Source organism: Monodelphis domestica, chromosome 7 (assembly GCF_027887165.1).
Source record: "Monodelphis domestica isolate mMonDom1 chromosome 7, mMonDom1.pri, whole genome shotgun sequence".
NCBI classification, from domain to species: domain Eukaryota; kingdom Metazoa; phylum Chordata; class Mammalia; order Didelphimorphia; family Didelphidae; genus Monodelphis; species Monodelphis domestica.
The window spans coordinates 158,063,274-158,084,866 of NC_077233.1; the positions used below are offsets into that span (position 1 = coordinate 158,063,274).

General features: G+C 36.8%; 1 protein-coding gene across 14 annotated transcripts in view; it reads right to left on the bottom strand.

Moving 5' to 3' along the window:
- The window catches only part of PRUNE2 (prune homolog 2 with BCH domain), a 329,922-nt gene that overhangs the window by 215,397 nt on the left and 92,932 nt on the right, over window positions 1-21,593 (bottom strand). For all 14 annotated transcript variants that reach the window (XM_056805927.1, XM_056805925.1, XM_056805924.1 and 11 more), the window contains exons 5-6: window positions 17,232-17,384; window positions 14,570-14,664 (exon numbers count right to left, since the gene is read on the bottom strand). In XM_056805927.1, coding sequence (XP_056661905.1) covers window positions 14,570-14,664; window positions 17,232-17,384 — 248 coding nt within the window. The remainder of the gene's footprint in view (window positions 1-14,569; window positions 14,665-17,231; window positions 17,385-21,593) is intronic.

Sequence of the window (21,593 nt, forward strand, 5' to 3'; positions counted from 1 at the left end):
TGATCAATGACACATGTAAAACCCTGTGGAACTGTTCATTGGCTACAGGAGGGGAGTGAGAGGAGGGGAGAGAAAGAACAAGAAACATGTAACCTTGGGAAAATATTATAAATCAATTATTTAATAAAATTTTTCAAAAAAGAACCTTCTCAAATCATCCAGTAGAGAGGGACAGAGCACATTTGAACTACAAATGATGTCGTCATATTCATGAAACACAAACTTTGGAAAAAATATATGGATGACAGCCTAGGGAAGGGATAAAAAAGATGGGATATGAGGATGCAAATATTTAAGATATTTATGTCTACTCCTATGTCATGCAAACAATACCCCACCAAAATGCATAAATTAGAATATCATTAAGCAACACACACCTCTTGGTTCCTAACTTGTATTTCTGAGACACTTGGGATTCCTACAAAAAGCATTCTGTCTTTCCCAGGATTTTCTCCTCTGCAGCAAGGCAAATCACCTTACTGGTTTTATTCTGACAACTATCCCCAGCTTCTTGAGAAACTTGCCTCTGGGTTTTCTTTCATTCCCACTTGGTGGCATTTGCATATGGTAGCAAGTGGGAATATCTGACTTCTGGAACCAAACTCTACTAAAGTCAGTTTATGCCTGGGGCAGGCACCATGTTTTATGTGCTGTCCGCTCTCCCTCCTGCTCCATATAATCAACATGAAAGGAGAGAGAAATATTTCTCCACAGCATCTGCCTATACCAAAAGACCTAAAAGGGAATAACTTTTTTGTTTTTAGATCTAATCATATCATTTCACCTAGGGAGCTCTCCGATGAAGAAACTTCTGCCAATTCAGATCAACAATTGTGCTGCAGTGTATAATCTTCAAAAATAGACTGGGGGCCCACAGGAAGATTTAGTGACTTGTCCAGAAGCACTCAGCCAACATGTGACACAGCCAGAAATTGAAACCTGCTCTTCTGATTCCAGTGCCAGTGCTTGCCTGCCCTGTATGTCCCCCTTGCCTAATCGACTGTCCATGAAAATCTCATTTCTTGAAAGAGTACTGAAAAGTTTACAAAGTACTTTTATATATATGATCTTCTTTGGTCCTTATAACAACCTGGTAAATACACACATATGAATGAAGATGCACAGATGTGAGTGTATACATTTATATGTGCATTCTGATGTAACCACAGAAATGAAGTCCCCTGTGAAAGATACCCCAAAATGGAATAGGAAATTCATATATCACTGTGGGAAATATATTGTAGCATCCCAAGGAAGCATGGAGAGTTTTATTCTAAATCTGTAGTAACCCATAGCATCAACCATAAACCCACTGGCTCATGCTAATAGGGGGACCAGTAGGTTTTGAAGCATAAGCTCAAGGTGAGAAGCCAAGACACTGGCTTACTTCTATAATTCAGGACATAATTCAAAGAGCAAAAGCTCGGTAACCTTATTTCCTTTCTTAGCCCACAGGTGTTGGTACCTAGAAGAAGCCACTCATTAGTGGCTGTGCAGAACTAAGAATCACACACCCCTTGGATACCCAAATAAGCATACATCCTGGAGGACCAAGAACATGAATGTCTCATTCCAGTTAGCTATAGAGCATGTACTCCGGGAGGCAGCATGACATGCTGGGGATTATGCTGAATTTGGAATTGGGAAAATATGGGTTCAAATCCTACCTCTGATACTTACCAGCTGTGTAAGCATGGGTAAGTCTGAATTGTTTGAGACTCAACAGTACAATGAGGAGGTCAAATGAGATAGCTACGAAAGTCCTCTTCTAGCTCTAACTTTATGATTCTGTGATCCTTTTGAGCTTTAATCAAGGCAGGTAAAACAAGGGTGCAGAGTATACAGTAATTTGTGATATTATTTCTGTGCTAAGGAGGGAGGGGACAGCTTCTCTCTATAGAGCATATCTTGAAAATATGATGGACTGGTCACCTTGGCAGAACCCCACGTAGAAACTGCCTGTCACCCAGATACAGTCAGCTCAGCTATTTGTCCATGGTCACATAGCTAGGAAATATCAGAAGTGAGTCATTCTCTCTACAACGGCCATGGACAAACACATCAACTCAGAAGAATCATTTAAAAGTCATCGAAACCCACCAAGAAGTCAAAATCCTCTAAAAAGAAGGACTGATGGTCTGGCAAATATCAAGTCACCTCTGATTTGATTATACATGTCTGAAAAATGTAATGAATTCATTGAGATATTTGTGAAGTAACCATATTGAGAGAGGCAGATACATAGTTTGCCATATTGGAAGATTTTTGCAATAGACCTGTCTACTATACCTATGCTAGAAAAGCACATGGTTAGTTACAGGAACTCTGAACTTGGAGGGCAGGACCTCAAATTCAGGGTTTCTAATTCTACCTCTTACTAGTTGTATGAACTTGGACAAGTCAGAGTCTCTAACTCAGTTTTCTAACCTAAAAAGTGAGGAAAGCATTCTACTTACTTCATAGGGTAGATATAAGGATCAAATGATTTAATTTTTATGTCTATAAATATAAACATTATATATAAAATGTACTATTGTTATTTCTTAAATTAATTTTGAATGATCAATTTTTCTTTTAATATCACCAAAATGTTCCCAGCATACCTCCCCTACCTCACCCAGGAACTCATATAAAGCAATAATATTTTTAAAGATTAAAAAAAAAGAAAAATCAGCAAAACTGATGTATTCATCAAAAAGTCTGAAATATGTTCAGCATACAGCACTCATGTATCTCCCACCTCTGTGAAGGGGTGGAATGGAGAGTGTCTTTTTAATATCTCTTCTCTAGAACCATGCTTGTTCTTTCTAGTTTTGCATAAGTTACTACTCTTGTAATCAAATAATAATGTCTTCAAATAATTTTATTAGTAATGATATTTATGGTTACCTATTTATTCACAGGATCACAGATCTAGAGTTTAAATGAACCACAAGATCCACTTAGACCACATAGATGACCATGTCATCATCTAATCAAAGCAATTAATTAGTATATAGAGCAATAAATTTGATGACCTTAAAGGTCATCAAGTCTGACCCCCTCATTTTTTAAAATAATAAGAACTGAGACCCAGGGAACTTAAATTACTTCTCCAAGGTAATACAGGTAAGTATCAAAAAGGATTTGAATTCAGATCCAACAACTCCAGAGTCCAGTGAACCATGAGAGTATATTACCATTGATGACCAATACCAATGTTGACAAATGCTCAAGAAGTGGTATGCATGATATCTTCCAAGAAAGATATGCCCAGAAAAAAAATGGTGAGCTAGTTCTGCATTAGATGAAAACTCCAGTACTGCACTGATATCCATATAATGTTAGCAAGAGGCAGCTAGGCTGCTTTGTGGACTGGAACACTGTACCTGGAACAAGGAAGCACTGAGTTCAAATCTTGCATCAAACACCTAATAGTTGTATAACCCTGTTCAACTCACTTGACTTCTTTTGGCCTCAGTTTCCTCATCTTTAAAGTTGTAATATTTATAGTGCTTTGTTGTTAAGATCAAATGAGGTAATAGTTGTTAAAAGGTTTTTTGCAAACTTTAAGGTACTATATAAATGTTAGTTGTTAATATTACTATTATTTTAAAAGATATAGAGGAAGGCCTCTAGAATGTCAAATGAATCCTCAAAAGAGGCTCTAGAGGACACAGGGACAAGAATGGCAGACAATGGGAAAATGAAAATGACTTGTGATAGGTAGCAAGAGGAGAACCTACATGGCTGAGATCACAAAGAAACTGATTTTTTTTTTGTACAGTTATGGACAGTAGTAACAATAAATGGGAGCTGAATACAATTACTGCTACCGATGTTTTGCAAGGTTTCTTAAATGAGAATATTGGAGGATTTGCCCTTTTTGGATACATCCCGTTTCTTTGGTTTAACTGTAGGAATTAAAGATTATTTCCCTTTGCTTCCCTACAAATGACATCATCACTATAATAAGCTGTAGTTCATGCTTTTGCATATCTCATAGTATCTATCGCATCAAAAATTCACTTTTAAGTCAAACATACTAAAATAATAAGTCTATATTTGCTTCAAAAACTTCTTCATTCATTACTCAGCTGAGCTCAGATACTTCCCAAGGTCAAATCAGATGTAGTGACTAAATTTGACTCAAAAAAATTTCAGCGGTACTAGATCACAAGCTGAAGAATGTTTACACATTTTTAGAGGTAGAGGAAAAAGTCCTTTAAAAGTATCTCAATGAGAGGCTTTGTAATTCTTGACAATAATCTAGTTAAGAACCAAAAAAAATTATGCTCTCTTAGGATATGACAACACTTTCCAAAAGAAAATAAGTCAAGTATATGCTCTAGGCTCAAGAGATTTACGAGTCCTAAATTAAAGAAATCTAGCTAAAATTATAAGAAAATTTACTTAGGATCTAAATGAATGCACTCTCACTCTAATATTATATGCTGGCTACAAGAGACTCAGTTACCACCCAATGAGGCCAAGGTACTTATGCATTTGGGTTTTGTGGGGGGGTTTAAGTAGCAAACTTGGGGTTAAACTTTATTTCAATATAATTCCTTAAAGATGACGATACACATATTTGAAGATTTTTTTTCCTTCGGAAATATTACATGGTTTTGAATCCAGTTGCAAGACACAGTGGCAGATCAGCAATACTAGTGATAATATCAAATTTCTTAAATCCATGTCTAAACTTCCAGTACAGTCATGGAGACAACCTGGGCTGAGTGCCTGGCAGAAGCCTAAGAGAGCCATGATTTTTGACCATTTACCTCTGACTCCAGTTCCCAAAGAAAAAAGGATTTCAAAAAGAGAAAATCCCAGGCATTGCTCAGCTCCAGGGAGGACTTTTTTTTTAACAAAAATTCTAAAAAAAAAAATTAAAATTAAAAAAAAAAAGCTTAACTATAGTGGAGAGGGAATTCTTGGAAGTAGAGTCTTTAGAGGCACACATATTATAATAGAATGAGCCATAAATCTAGCACCAGAAAAACTGTGTTCAAGGTTGGCTTCTGACATATCCTTGGCTGAGTGCTCCTGAACAACTCATTTAACCCCAAGGCCCTCTGGGGAAATCTGTTACTATTCTAAGTTGAGGAACAGTTGCAAATTTGCACCAGCAGAGTGCATTTCCACACCAGAAGTTCTCTATAGCAATGAAATCATAAATCTGTTGTTGTTGTTGTTGTTTTAATTACTTAAACAAAAGGAATGGTTGGTTGTAGGGAGCCAATAGCAACAGGCAGCAATAGACTCAATTTGTCCCAGGTCTCTATTGTACTCAGTAGACACAATTCGAGTGAGAATGCAATAGAAGACAATATCTAAGTAATGGCCCTGTTCAGTCTAAGATCTGGGAGAATCTTTGGCCTGAGGTGTTGGTTTTGGCTAGGTTTCTTCTGGGAACTTGTCTACTCCATCTTCTTTTCACCCCAGATCTCACTCTGAGCCCACACATCACTTGTCTTTGTCAGGATGTTGTGTCTTTGACTCATTGTTATTATTTCAATCATTGTTTGTGTGTCTATAAAGAAAGCCTATATTCTTTTCTAATTCATTTCCTACTCATATCACGTAATCTGTTCATATAGCACAGAGCAACACATGGGCAAATCAACTCAAGTAACTTTCTGCTCCATCCCCGAACAGTCACTAGGAAACCAAACAGCAGAATGCACAGCCTTTGCCCACCAATTCAAACTTTCCTGGAAAGACAATGCTGTCATTGAAATTAGGCAACCCCAACTTCCTAATTCTCAGAATTGCTGTCACTAAAGTGAAATGGCGGGACGTTTTAGGCACAATAAATCATCAAAAAAAGCAGCTGCAAAAAAAAAAACAACTTCAGAATTATAAAGGCACTTAGAGACCAGTCCGTTCCCAATCAGGAAACCCCCTCGATTTGCTATTGCTAACGAGTGACCTTCCAGCTCTCACATTTAGACCTCTAATAAGGGGGAACCCACTACCTCTCAAGATAGCCCATTCTACTCTTGGAGAGCTCTAATGGTTGGGAGCTATTTTCCCTTTGTTGTGCCAAAAATTTGCCTCTGCAATTTTTGCCCATTCGGTGTTCTGCCCTTTGTGGCCATGCAGAATAAGTCTAGTTGCCTCTCTTAAATGCCTCCCCAAATCTTCTCTCCTTCAGGTTAAGAATCCAACTGATGCTCTCGTGGTCCTTCACTACACTGGACTTTAAAAGTTCAATTCCCCCTCCGAGTGCTGGAATCTCTTCCACAACAGTCCCTTACAGTTGGTCACCATTGCTCTATTTGAACACATTATCATTGGTAGCAATGTATTGAAAGATTATAAGCAAACTGGCAAAGGAATCAGAGTTAGGAACCAAGAAGATCTAGGTTCATGTTCCACCTCTGATACCTACTGGCTACTGTGGTACTGAGTAGGCAGATTTCTAAGGTGCAGATCTGCATTGACACATAAGGTTTCTCACCCAAAGGTCTTATACCCTGATGAATTCACAGGTCCAGTCAAAGACAAACAAAAACAGCAATAATTACACATCAATTATTCTACTGGTATATGATCTCACTAATGTGGGCACTTGATCCTTGATGCAGATGGGAACCCATTAATGCCTCCTCGGCCACTGTAAGTGTTGCCTGTACTCTACCAGCCCAAAGATCCTTTTGTTCATCCATAAATAGGAATGCTAATCCTTATCTACCTAATCTCACTTCTCAGTCAGAAATTGTTCTCCAGAGAAAAAGGAACTAAAAGATGCTAATTACCAAGAATGTGGAATTCACTTAATGCCTGGTTCAAATATCAGGAAATAGGTTAGTCTTACTTTCTAATTGGTTGAGAAAGAGAGAGACAGAGTCAGAGAGACAGAGAGAGGGAGAGAGAGAGAGAGAGAGAGAGAGAGAGAGAGAGAGAGAGAGAGAGAGAGAGAGAGAGAGAGAGAGAGAGAGAGAGGGAGAGAGGGAGGGAGATAGAGGGAGGGGAGAGAAGGGGGAGAGAGGAAAAGAAAGAAAGAAAGAAAGAAAGAAAGAAAGAAAGAAAGAAAGAAAGAAAGAAAGAAAGAAAGAAAGAAAGAAAGAAAGAAAGAAAGAAAGAAAGAAAGAAAGAAAGAAAGAAAGAAAGAAAGAAAGAAAGAAAGAAAGAAAGAAAGAAAGAAAGAAAGAAAGAAAGAGAGAGAAAGAAAGAGAGAAAGAAGAGAGAAAGAAAGAGAGAAAGAAAGAAAGAAAGAAAGAAAGAAAGAAAGAAAGAAAGAAAGAAAGAGAGAAAGAAAGGAAAAGAGAAAGAAAGGAAGAAAGGTAGAAGGAAGGAAGGAGGGAGGGAGAGAGAGAGGAAAGTAAAATACAAATCAGAGTTAAAAGGGAAAAATTATAAACTAGTCTGACAGACTGTGTTTTTACAATATCATTTATCAATCAGCAAGTATTTGCTGAGTTCCTGCTATGTGCTTTCAGCTCTGAAAAAGTATATATAACTGGATTCATGCCCTCAAGGAACTTACAATCTGGATGGGGAGATAAGTTTAACATACATGTAACAACTGGAAAAATATATCCCAATATATAATTAGGCCATAATTTGAGTAATACAAGCTATAATTACTAAAGGAAAAAACAATAAATGAGAATTTGAATAATAGAGGAGTCTTGTTGGTGAAGATAAGTCTTATACTTGACTTTGAAAGATGAGCAGGATCTAGATAGTTTGGGTTAGGAAAGGGAAGGCAATATCTGAATTTTTCTTAAATGTAGGGAATCATATAGGCAAAAGATTTCTTAATCACTATATTTCCCAGACTTCTTATGAACATTAATTGCTTTTTAGACAACACTGAACAACTTTTTCAGAAGAAAGAAACAGCTCTCTGGCAAGATGAGAACATTCCAAAAATAGAAAAGAGTCATCCCATTTTTGCCACTGCTGGCCACTGCTGCATTTTAGAACTTTTTACCATCATTTCAAATAAAAATGACTTCCATTTTATCAGGTAGCTGGAGAACATCTGCTATCCTCAAAGGCCGCAAATGGGTGAGTGCTCTGATGAGACACATGGAAGATGATTTTTAAAAAGATAAATCTAGATCAGGGATTAAGAGCTTCCAAAGATCATTTATTTCCATTACAGCACTGACTGCCATGTCTATAGGGGCCCAGTAGACCACAGTACTTAAAAAAGTAACACTTAATTACAGTGGCATCTGCATATCTATTATATTTTATGAATGTGTTTGGGTCAAAAAATGCATTATTCCCTATACTGAAAACCACAGTTTGAGGTTTCAGCAGCATACAACAACTATCTTTAGTGAAAGGTAAATCAGTCCCAAATTGTAGACAACCCTAAATGACATGGAATGTAAAGCCTTAGAATACAAATCTCATTAAAATGTGATGCAAGGGATCTAAGGATTCATCCATTAGGATACAGTCAATAACTCTTTCTGCTCTGCCATCATTAGTTATAGAACACAACCAATTCTGGATTGTTAGCATACAGACAGCACCCTTAGTCAGAAGCCATCTAGTTGGATTCCACATACATGGGGTTTCATTCCCCTGATTTCAAGATTTTCAAGTCCAAAGATAGGATTAACCCTTCAGTTGTAACTTCATCTCTGTACTGGCCACTTTTCCCTCTCTGCCACCATAGAAATGGCTAAATAATTAACTATCCCTCATGCCTGTTCAGAAACCTTCACCTCATCTTAGAACCTTGGTCACGTGTTAATGGGAACAACTGAGGCTTTGGCCTTAGCTAAGCCCAAACTGAAGAGCAGCATCAAAAACAGAGCAAAACCATATTCCAGATGCCAACACTGAGAGCCAGAAAATCAAGTAGCATGTTTTTTGTAGCATATTTACATGGGACATGAAGATCATGTAGATATCAATGAAGGATGTTGCATGAATGACCAATTGATGACAAAGGGCCAAGAGAAAAAGTGGGGAAATGAATGAGATGAATGGTAAATGAAAGAGAGACAGGAATGTATTATGATGGCAATAATAGGAAAGGGAAAAGCTAACCTTGTGGCCATAAACAGCTGTGATAGTTAAAGAAACCCTGAACTTAAAGACTTCTCTAAGACTCTCTCCTGGGAATATTAAATTTGCCTTTTCATCCTTGCTCTGCCATTTTCAGGAATTTTTTTAAACCCTTACATTCCATTTTAGAATCAATATTATGTATTGGTTCTAAGGCAGAAGAGTGGTAAAAGTTAGTCAATGGGGTTAAGAGATGCTGAGGGTCCTCTAGCTAGGAAATGTCTGAGGTCAGATTTATGCCCAGGACCTCTCGTCTCTAGGCTTGACTATTTGCTGAGCCATCTACCTGCCCCTTCAAGAAAATGTTAACCCCACCCCCTATCCCACCTCTACTATGGATGCACTCCCTTTTTAATGGAATGAATTAGTGAAAAAATTTATTCATTTATTAAATTATTCATTAATTAAAGACCTATTATGTGCCAGGTACTATGCTATATGCTAGAAATACAAATACAAAAGTAGACAGTCCCTGGCCTCAAGGAGCTTCCATTCAAATGAGAGACAAAAATATATGGGGGAACATAAAAAAGAAAAGGAGTTTTGGTCTAGAAAGTCACAGGAAGGATAAATGAATTGTCTGGCCAATACTCTACATGCCCATTAGTGTGATATAAGAGATGGAGCAGCAACTAACTAGATTTACCTGAGTAAGAACCCACCCCACCCATATAAAATTCATGACCTTCAGCTGCTTCACTGATTATCCTAGTATAAAAACTGTATATACTAGGTATTGAGTAAGAAGAATGATGGAGAATTTAGTAATGCTGTTAAGTACCAAGTCTAAGGGTGGACTCTCCAAAGGACATGTATTGACTGTCTCATTCTTCCTTTGACCATCCTACCCAATAGTCCAGCAACCAACCCTTCCAGTGACAGACCTAATTATTCCTTTTGTCTTATACCCTTCCTTCCTTGTCCTACTCGGTCTCCTTGTCTTCATCTATGTCCCTGTTCTTAATGTGTTTTGTTTTAGGCTTGGGGCTTCCTATCAGGTAAGTTAAAATACACTACAATTATACTCATTGCTTTTTTATATTACTAGCCTCCTAGTAAAACAGGTATAGTAAGTGATCCTAATTTATTGCAGGTTCCACCATTAAAAGCTTAGTTAATCTCATTATGAACTATATCTCCCAGGGATGGCATTGATATCCCTCATGATAAAGAGCAGTTGCATCAGCGATAAGACATTAGGGAAGAGCAAAGCTATAGCTGGCACCTCTCCAGTGAACCCCTTACCACAAACATATTAACAGAAAGAATAATGACTTCAGAATGGCTAGACCCAATCTAAGCAAAATAGATCATTAGTCAGCACTCTAAACAAGTGTCTCTGATGAGAAGACTCTTGAGAGAGCAAACTTTGTACAGTCAAAATCTGTTCACACCTTGGCAGTGCCATTCTTAAGAAATGGAAAGTAAAGATATGTGTTTCCTATAGGAACATTTTTGTCTGCCTTTCAAGACTATACTAAGAAGGACAAACCAGCTTAATCTTAAATATCTGTCTCCTGAATTCTGTCACAGAACAATCTATTTCTCCTGATTCCTTTTGGTGACTCAGTTACTTCACAAAAGTCCCTGCATAGATTCACTGAATATCTTCCTCAATCAGACCACAGATGAGTAGTGAGGATGAAAGGTTTGATGTGACATTAGTAGGACAAAAAAGTTTGATAACAATGGTGAATCAAAGTTCAACCTCCACTCATTTAGAGGAAAAATAAATGTCATACAGAAGCATAATCCCAAAAGCTAATCCTCATAAGTAAGCCAAATCTCCTTCTCCTTTGTTAAAAGTATGTTGGAAATGCTGAAAGGTAATTGTTTTTAAATAGAAGATCCAGTAGTGGAAATAAGATAAGGGGGCTTTAAGCAGGAGAGGGAGAAAACTATGGGTGCAGAATGTTGCACAAACTGTTAGAAACACGTTGAAATGATTAGTTTTGTTTAACTTTTCCTTCATCATAAAAGAAGGCTCATTTAGGATGAGGAGAAAGGGGGGAAATGGATTACCAGAAAAGACTGATGCAAAAACAAAAGATATCCAAGAAGATTCCATTACTTCCCCTTTCAAAATTAATTAGTTAAATTTCAAGGGAGACTTTCCAGGTCTAATGGTTTCTAATTTGATGAAAAAATCCTGTACTTCCTCTCATCATAATCTTCCATGATTTTATAGGCTTTCATAAGATTTTCTTTCATCTTCATATTTCCAAACTGAAGGGTCATACCTTTTTATTCTACCCTTCCATCCACATCTTTTCTACAACTTTGTCCTCCAAAGAATTAGATCCTGTCTCTCTAGCATAAGACCATCCATAGAGGCATTCAGGATTTAGGGTCCTCCCTTAGTTGGAAAATCCCTAAAGAGGTCATCTTTTTCCACTATATGCTACTTAGGTTAAAATAAGCATCAAAAAAAATCCATGAAGAAAAAGGAAGTCAATGGAAAAATTGGAAATGACCATTTTTTAAAAAATATTTTCAACCTCCTAAACCTTTTACCAATAAAGGGGAAAAAGAGATCATGAAATCCCCAGAAAAATAAGAAACAATGCCAATGAGATAAAGCATGTACTATACAGTGTACCAAAAAATTAACAATAATTTCCAGATGGACTCCAAAAAGATTCAGTAGCAATTTTTCTATCAATCAAATGTGTACAAAGAACACTGTGCAGAATGATGGGGATTCATATACAAAGAGTGAAACAATCCTTATTCTCAAGGAGTATAGAGATAGGGAACTTGGAAACAATCAAAAAAGGAAATTCTGAAACAATCAGATCTCAAAAGGAGTTTTGAAAAAAATAAATAGTAACTTCCCCCCAAAAAAATGTCATATTGCCTAGAGATAATACTGGTTCTCCAGATTTAGTCATTCCCCCCCCCTTAAAATCTGTATCACAGGGAAATGAATAGCTTCTACATAGCTGGCAAGAGTTTAAAATGGCATACATATGTCCTATGTAGCCATTGGTCCTCTGCTTTCAAGAAATCATATGGCACTGCCAGATAGGTAGTTAACCAACTGATTGACTAATAGACCAAAATGTAAATTAATGTTGAGTTAAGGTTATCATTACATCACTTATTGAGCATGTTAAACATTTGAAATTGAGCATATCTTGATGTAGCCATTGATAGAGCACAATATAAATGAAGGGATACCCACAGTTTGAGTAATTCAATGATATTTAGAGTCTTTAAATAAAGATAGATTTTGCTACAGATGACAGTTCCTTAAGCTTTCCTGCATTCATTTAGAAAGGAGGGCCAAAGAAGGTACTTAAAACTTAGTAAGATATCATTAATTGGTGTGATGCTGGGAAAGCACAAAGGACCCAGAATTCTAAGACTCGTTGTACATATTATAAACAGACCTTGTTCCCACTGACCAATGGACAGAACAACTCTCTTTGAACCCTAGAAGTTAATGTCACAATTTTATCCAAGAACTATACTCCACACAATGGCTAGGTCACCCTTGCTTTGAAGATCACTTTGAAGATCAGCTAGGGTAATTATCAATCCTAAATTCTCCAAAGAGAGCAGAGACACCATTCTAAGGAGGTTAGTATTAAATGTCAGCATCTTCCTAATACCTCAGACCTAGCATCACCAGTTCAAATCAGTAAGCATTTATTAAGCGCTCTTTATATGCAAATCACTAGCCAGGCCCTGGGAACATTGGGGGGGGGGGGGGAGTGGGTGTGCATTATCAGTGAAACGAGAAACTTTTATAAAGGATATAGAATGGTATCCCATTTATTGGTGTTTTTATCTGGGAACCATGAACTTGTTATTTAAAACGTTTTGATAATTATTTCAATGCAGTTGGTTTCTTTTCTAATCCTATATATTTCATTTTTTTGCATTTAAAAACATTATTCAGACAGATTCCACAGGCCTCACCAAATGATCAAACACAAAAGCTAAGAAAATGTCTTTGAAATCTAAGGGTATCAGGTTTTACTGTTGATAAATCCTACCTGTTCATTTTACACACAAGGAAACGTGGGAATAGAAAAGTAAAATAATTTGCCAAAAGCGATAAACAAAATCAGAGCCTTCAATTCAAATTGTCTTACTCGAAATCCATTTGTCTTATCCTAAAACTGTTATGTATAAGAATGACAAGTTATGTGTAACATGAAGTATATGTAAGATACTCAATTAGAGACCATAATGGAAATATACACTTCTAAAATCCTAAAAGGTTAATTCGCAGGGACTCATCACACTGATAACCCACCATCTAATCTAATGTCTTATATCTATGAGGCGCTTTAAAAATGTTTGTTGAATATGAATAATGTTAGCAAAGGAAGAGGACACAACTACCAAAGAACACAGACCAAAGAAAGCAAGAGAATTGTTCAAAGAATCTGTAGAATTCCAGACAGCTATAAATGTACGTATATAAAATATGGTTCTAATTAGGAAAAGTTAATTAAGATTAACACACAAGTTGCTGAAAACTCCCAAAGTAGATAAAAGATAATTTACTAAAGCACCATACAAAGACAGGAATGACATTAAGTATGAGTCACCTCTGTAATAAAATTGGAAAGATTCACTTATTAGTACTAGTGCCTTCATGATTTATTACCTAAATGACACGTTTTCTTAGGCTCTGGAGCTTACAAAAGTCAGTGTAGAGATTATTTTCTTAAGAAATGACACCCCATTCTAGTAAACTGTGTCAAGTAGCACATAAAATACGTGGGATAGAAGTAGATAAATTTCTTTTGTTAACTCCAGGGATTGAGGCTAGATAATTTTCATTGTTTACATTTTAAAATATCATTACAATCAGGTTTTTATTTTTTATATTTATTATTTATTATATTATTTATTATATTAAATAAAATACCACCATTTATGTGTTTTTATATTTAAGAATATCATAACAATTCTCTATATATAGGCATCCACAACAGAGAATGTACAGATGTTGGATGTAGCTCTTGTAATGGATTTATCAGAAGGCAAGAGTTACACAAGATTGGCAGAAATAGATTACAAGTAGCAACCCTGGAGGGAGGAGAAGGAAGAAAAGAAGGAAGAGGAGGAGGAAGAATAGATAGCATTTATATAGCATCTTAAGATATACAAAGTGATTTGCCTATGTTATCTCATTTGATCTTTACAACAACCCAGGGAGGTAGGTGCTATTATTATCCTCATTTTACAGCTCAATAAACTGAGGCAGAGATTGATAAGTGACTTGCCCACTAGTCACACACTAGTTAATGTCTAAAGGAGAATTTCATATTGGGTCTTCCTGACTCCTAGTTCAATGTTCTATCCACTGTACCACCTAGCTACCGACAATTTAGATAACAATATTAATAAGATCATAAATCATTAGAATATTGGTATACGTTCATATGAATTTTTATATAAATAATATCACAAATAGGCATTCATTGCAAACAACTTGAGAGTTTAAAAAAAATCACTGCCTGAGAATTCTGGAAAGAAAGGTCAAGCGTTACCTAATGACTCATACTGAATGTTATATCATTTCAAACCTTACCTCAAGGGTCATGTACACAGTACTAATTGCTACTTTTATTTCTCCATCTGACAGTTCCTTTAGATCCTTCAATATTGTCTGTTCAATACTTAAACCTATTAAAAGCAGGAAAACATAGCACGGTTTTAGTGGAGAGAAAATTTACAGTATGACAATATTTTTAAATGTTAATACTATTGACTTCAAGTCCTTTCCTCCCCCCACCCCCAAGTACAAGGTGGAAACATAATACTTCTTAAATACACATTTGTTTTAGGGACTCATTAGTACCCGAAAGCTATACTAAAGATGCCAGTGAAATAAACAAGTTTAGATATCACTATTATTCTTAAGACATACATTTGAAGATACAAATTATATAAATCATTGATGAAATGATAGCATAATAATTTTGTTGTTCAGTTGTTTATGAACTCTTTTGGGGTGTTTTCTTGGCAAAGATACTGGATTTTGCCAATTCCTTCTCTAACTCATCTTACAGATGAAGATCTGAGGTAAACAGAGTTAAGTGACTTGCCCAGGATCACACTACTAATAAGTGTCTGAAGTCAGATTTGAACTTAGGAAGATGAGTCTTTCTGACTTCACACCCAGCACTAGTTGCCCATAGCAAAATTACATCCTCTGATTGATTTCCAGGAAGCTTTTGAGTGAACCAACAATTCACCCCTACAAAAAATGTTTTCATGTACATTTTTTCAATGTGCATTTTATCTTGTGGCTAATCAAATGAATGATGGAATTATCCTAATTCAGTTGTTCATTTTTTCCTAGAGAATTATAATATTAGAATTTATTATAATAGTAAATACTGTATTCCCTAATTCTAAAATTTCAGTTGTTGCATAGTTTTTGTCAGTGAGCTTGAATAAAATTCCTAATAAACAGTTACTTTCTTGGCAGCAAATTCTCACCCTATGCATATGTTGTGACTTCTTTGCTTTTTTTTTAAACAGGAAATCCATAGAAACATATGAAGAAAAGTGGTCCCCACTATGTGCCTCTCCATCTTCCAAACTCACAACTTAGATGGAATTCAGTGTCAATAAACCATAGTAGATTGCTAGCTCTCTATGATTTGGAAGTTGAAAGACCACATGAAAGTACATAACTATCCTGCTTCCCAATTAGATTATCTGTAATATACTGATATCAATAGCAAAAAAAACATCAATTACGTATCAAATGTATGCTATTTCATCATTTCATTTTGCTGGCATGCTCCCATTAAAATACTCAGTATTCAAAATGTTTTCCTCTAAGTCAGAAGTTACTAACCTAGTGGAGAAAGTGTGGTCCATGAACCCTTACAGAGATCATGGATAAATTTCAGGAGGATTCATGAATTTAAAAAATAGATAGATAGATAGATAGATACCTATATTTCAATATATCCTACTTCCTTTGCAATTTTAATTATTTTATTTTACATATTTAATTGGTTCTTAGAAGGGATCCTTAAGCTTAACTGGATTACCAAAGAGGCTCATGACACACACACAAAAAAAGACTAAGAATCCCTGCACTAGTCATTTTATATTTGCTTATTATAAGTTCAGCCTTCTTTAGGCTGCCCATCTATCATCCCTTGCTCTTTCTGGGACGAGGCCACCTTTTCTGATTACATATTTCCCAAACACATACACACACATACATATACACACACAAATACGAACAGGGCTAGTGACTGGACTTGTGATTGCACTGATGTCAGGAACTCTCAGTGAGAAATTGTCTCCACCAATGCAAGTCAGTACCTTCTTTGTAACTTAGAGTCTCATAGGGTTTCTTAAAGCACTGAAAGATTAAGGGATTTGCCCAGGGTCTCACAGTCAATTTGTATCAGAAAATAAGCTGCAATCTATCCATGTGAATATTATAGATATTTGCCTTATTCTTTTTCACTAAAATCCAACTCCAATGTTTCATCACAGTGTGACAGTGTCCCTGAATTCTCAAAGTCTATGCCAGTGGAACATGAGCTCTGATGATTCCAAACTAATTGGTTTCTAACAAGGGACAGGAGACATTGTGTGTCTATTGTCTGAGGATCAGTCTAGCCAAGCTCATCACCAGCTTATGAATTTTTCAGCTATTGCATATCCCTAAGGCCATACTCAATAGTCGAGAGGTTGGGCACTATAGCAATGGAGGAAGTATCCATACTGATCACTGAACTCTGAAGGTTACTTTTTGTTGAATGAATGATGATCCGCATCTTAACAGGAAATTTTGTTTATTTAAAGAAGTCTGGTAAAGTGAGTCTGAGTTTATCATTAATAGAACATTATCATCGACCCAGCTTCTCTCTTTCATTTTTTCATCTCTTTCTAAAATATAATTTATTTATAGAATGTTCTCCAGTTTTCAGTCAGCCCTACTCTGTTCTTAAAATAGAGCCATCTCTACAAATGGATACTGTACAATGGTGTGTGTCAAGGGTGCACATTAGTCAAATGAATACCTGACACATTTCCAGACATCAGTATCTCATTATTTTCAGTAAGAGCTAACTGGACCCAGACAGGTCACAATTATACAAATGAAAATCACCAACAAGCATAAAATATTCAGAAGAAACACAACTTCTGAAGCAATGTAATGCTCTATCCCCCAGATCCTCCCAGGAGCTGTGACATGCTTCAATGATGTCAACACTTACCCTGAGCACTGCACTGGGTCTCTTGCAGAACACTGATAATGTCTTCTCTTGGAGGCAAGTCAGGAAATTTCTCTTCTAGAATGGAAAGAATTTCTTCCTGTTTCTCTGACATCTTCTCGGAATCCATGGCCATCCAGTTGAAAAGAATACTTCCTGAAATGAAAGAGATGGCTTTTAAATTCTCCAATCAAAACAGGTACAATGTGAGTGAAAAATATACTTCTCTCTGAGTCACATCAGCAGTGGTTCTCCCTCTCCTCCCCTACCTTTTAGTTCAGGGTCAAGTAATCTAAAAGCTCCCTTTGATGATATAAACGTATTGAAGGTCCATCTCCTAAGAGAATCCTTTATAGGAAGTCTGCCAGAGTTAAATTCATATCAGTAACCATCACTACAACGTAACTAAGGTTTATAATTAAAAAGTTATAGACCCAAGCATAATGGACCCAATTAAATAATGTACATTAATTAAAACCCCTTTTTAAAAAGGAGAGGCAGGTAGCCATTTGAAAGAGTGCTGAATATGGAATCAGAGGATGTGGCTTTGCCACTTACTACCTGTGTGATCTAGAGCAAGTAAACTAACTTCTCTTTACTTCAGTTTCCTTATCTATAAAATGGGAGATTAAACTAGATGACCTCTAGGGTCCTTTCCAGCTGAATCTGTGAATGAGTGCTGCGTATGAATGAACAAATGAAGCATTTACTATGTGCAAAGCATTTTTGAAACACTAGAGATATAAAGAGAAAAATAAGTCAAACTCTACTTTCAAGGAGTTCTCATTCTAATGAAATAAATAATACATAGAAAAAGTTTCAGCTGCAAGTCAAATGGTCCCATGGTCCTTAACAGCAAAGCAGAAGGATAATGTCTATTCTTTAATGACATCGCTAGTGACAAATTCCTATCAGTTTCTGATGTTGAGTCATTTGACAGTTCCAAGGACCTCGTTTTCAAGAACTTTCATTTGAGGGTCTTTAATAGATGTAGCTATGACACCTGCAGGAGGAGTTTCCAAGAAGTATCTACAAGGAGTTGCTTCTCAGAATATAGCTATAGACACAACCCTTTCTAAGTCTCTTGGGTGTAGGGTCCTGGGCTGCCTCCATTAGGGTCTAAGGGCAGAAGATGATCATTTAACTGATCTGGAATATGTTGAATATATGTGGAACTGGTACATAGATGGAGCACAGGCCTTGAAGGAGGAAGAACTGAGTTGAGTTCTGCCTCTGATGCAAACTGGCTGGTGACCCTGGGCAAGTCTCTTAACCTCTTAGAATTCCAGGCAATTTTCTAAGATAACAAATTGTAGTACAAGAGTTCATCTTCTTTGGTCAATGAAGTTTCTTCATACATAGTGACATGAAATCATGTCTGGTCCAAAACAACAAAAGTAAGATTCCATTAAAGTAATCATAGTCTATACATGATACACTATTCAAACGTATTTCTTTTAAAGGACACAATAAAGCACAATTCCCACCAGATTGCAGAATTCTAAAATTAGTTTCTTCCATTGTTTTATCGAAGCAACCATTTGATGAAATTCTAGAACCTATGATTGAGTCTTCCATCTTGCCCTAAAATTGCCTAAGAGAGCATATTACCTATACTTTGTTTCATGATTTCTTAAATCAAAGTCTTATATTACAAGGTTATTTACTCAGAGGAAATGCCCTCTTGAATAATTTTCTGAACTCAATCATGCACAATCTCCAGTGGGAAAGGGAGCTGTTAAATCACTTTATATTCTCCATATAGTTTCTCCTCTGACAACCAGAGAGAGTTGGAGGGAGTGAAGAGGCATTCCTTTTTAGTTAAGCCTGGGGAGGGGGGCAGAGGACATGTCCAGGATGTGTCTTCTTAATGTATAAATCCTAACTCCATCATTTAATCCAAGTGTCAGGCATTTTGCTAAGAATGACCATATCTAAGCTAATCCATCAATCATTTATCGACTACTATGAGCTAAGCACTGGTGATGTGAAAAGAGGCTAAAGACAGATCCTGCCCTCAAAGAGCTCATAATCTAATGGGGAAGATAACAGACAGCAAGTATGTACAAACAAATTATACAGAGGATGGCTAGGGCATATTTAAAATAGGGAAGGCACTAGAATTATTAAGAGGGATTGGGAAAGGCTTCCTGAGATTTAAGCTGGGACTTAAAAGGAAGGCTGGAAAGCTAGTAGGCAGTGAGGAGGGAGAAGATTCCAGGCATGGAGGACAGCCAGAGAAAATGCCTGGAGTCCAGAGATGGAATGGCTTGTTTTGGATCAGCAACATGGCCAGTGTTACTGGATCAAGGGGGTACAAGAAAGGGAGTAAAGTGCAAAAAAACTTGGAAGATGACAGCATTCTGGGCTGGGAGGAGGAAGGAGGGGTGGGTTATAAAGTACTTCAAATGCCAAACAGAGGATTTTCTTCTTAATCCTAGAGGTGATGTGGAGCCACTGGAGATTATTTAGTGGGGGGGGGAGTAACATGAGGGGATCTGCACTTTAATTACTTTGGTGGCTAAAAAGAGGAAGGGCTGGAATGAGGAAACTTCTGGCAGGCAGCTCTACCAGCAGGCTATTGCAATAGTACAGGTCTGAGGTGATGAAAAGCTGCATCAGAGTGGTGACAATGTCAGAGGAAGAAAAGGAATGAATTCAAATGATGTTCCAAACATGAAAGAAAGGAAGGCAAAGGATAGTACCTGCTGGTGAAGACAGAGAGGAAATAAAAGGCAAAAAGGAATAAGAAAAAATAGAAGGATAGGAAGAAAGAAGATGAACTGTGATGAAATGGGAAAAAATCCTAAACAGGAGGCAAAATATTCCTCTGATCTTTGTGACTATATCTCTTCTGATCTTGGGAATAATATCTTATACCTACTTTGCAAATCTTGTGACTTCTGTCTCCATTGCATCTCTCCAACCATGTTCCTTTTCTCAATTGACACAGCCACCACCCTACTTCAGTACCTCATCATAGGCTGTAAATTTGTTCTCCCTGTCTCAAGTTCCCCACCACTCCCCAACACCAATTCATGCTGCTTGCACACTGCTGCCAAAGTGATTTTCTGAAAATGCCAGTCTGATCATGTTGTCCCCACCCTATACTCAAGAACCTCTAGTGGTTCCCTATCACTTCTAGAATCAAATGTGAAGTTTTCCATCATTTAAAGGTTTTTACAATCTGCCCCCAAATTACTTTTCTGGCTTTATTACACATTATTCCTTTCCAGTCTCTGACTGTCATTGAGTTGTTTTATTCATGTTTAACTCTTAGTGACCTCATTTGAGGTTTTCTTAGTAGAGATACTGTAATAGTTTACCATTTCCTTTTCTTCTCATTTTACAGATGAGGAAATTGAGGCAAACAGGGTTACGTGACTTGCCCAGTATCACATATCTAGTGTCTAAGGCCAAATTTTGGCTCGTCTTTCTGACTCCAAGCCTACTATGCCACCTCACTGCACCTTAATAAAAATATTTGAGCCTTGCTTTCTTCACAATATTTCATTTAATTTATACGTTGAACAATCCATAAACCATTTGTCTGTGGTCTCATTTCTTTTGTTATATTGTAAGTCAAACTTGATTGTTACAATATTTTAATTGAAAAACTTTGTCAAAATATTTTCCTGTAAATTTTCTTTATCTGTAAGCATCACCTTGTCTTTTAATTCTGTACTATAAAGAAAGAAATACATTTTGGACATATATATGTGAGCAAGTGACATATGTGTGTGTGAGACACCTTGCATCCCAACAATCATCACCCCTGAAAAGAATAGGATACATCTAACACTAATTTCACAACTTCCAAATGGGTTAGAGTTAGGATATTTCCTCTATAAAAGGAAAAAAGCTAGGTAGCCATTCTCTGGAGTGGGCATTAACCTAAGCCAATATAAATGTGAATTTGGAAATTTACAATATCCTGCCTTGTCTTCAGCTTTACTGGAGCCTCAGACTACTGTAACAAGTCTCTTTTCATGTTCAAGTCTCATGCATAGGTTTTCTCCTCTCTTTCCTAAAATATGTACTGAATCCTCTCTATTCCCATTGCCAAATTACCAAAGTGATCACACATTTGGAGATTCATTGGCCAGGAAATATGGGAAGTCAGAGAGAAAGCCCACATCTGGAATTGATTCTAATTAGGTGGCAAAATGATATAAATCCCTAATCCACCCATAAAATATCCTGGAACCCTATTCTCCTTTCCCCCTATATCATTTCCCTATGCAGGAAACCACTCCTACAAACTTAACTATCACGTCTAGAAGACTCAAATCATCTCCATCTCTGACCTATTCCCAGGACTCCAGACATAAAACCCCAATTGTCTGCCAAACCTCTCAACTTGTA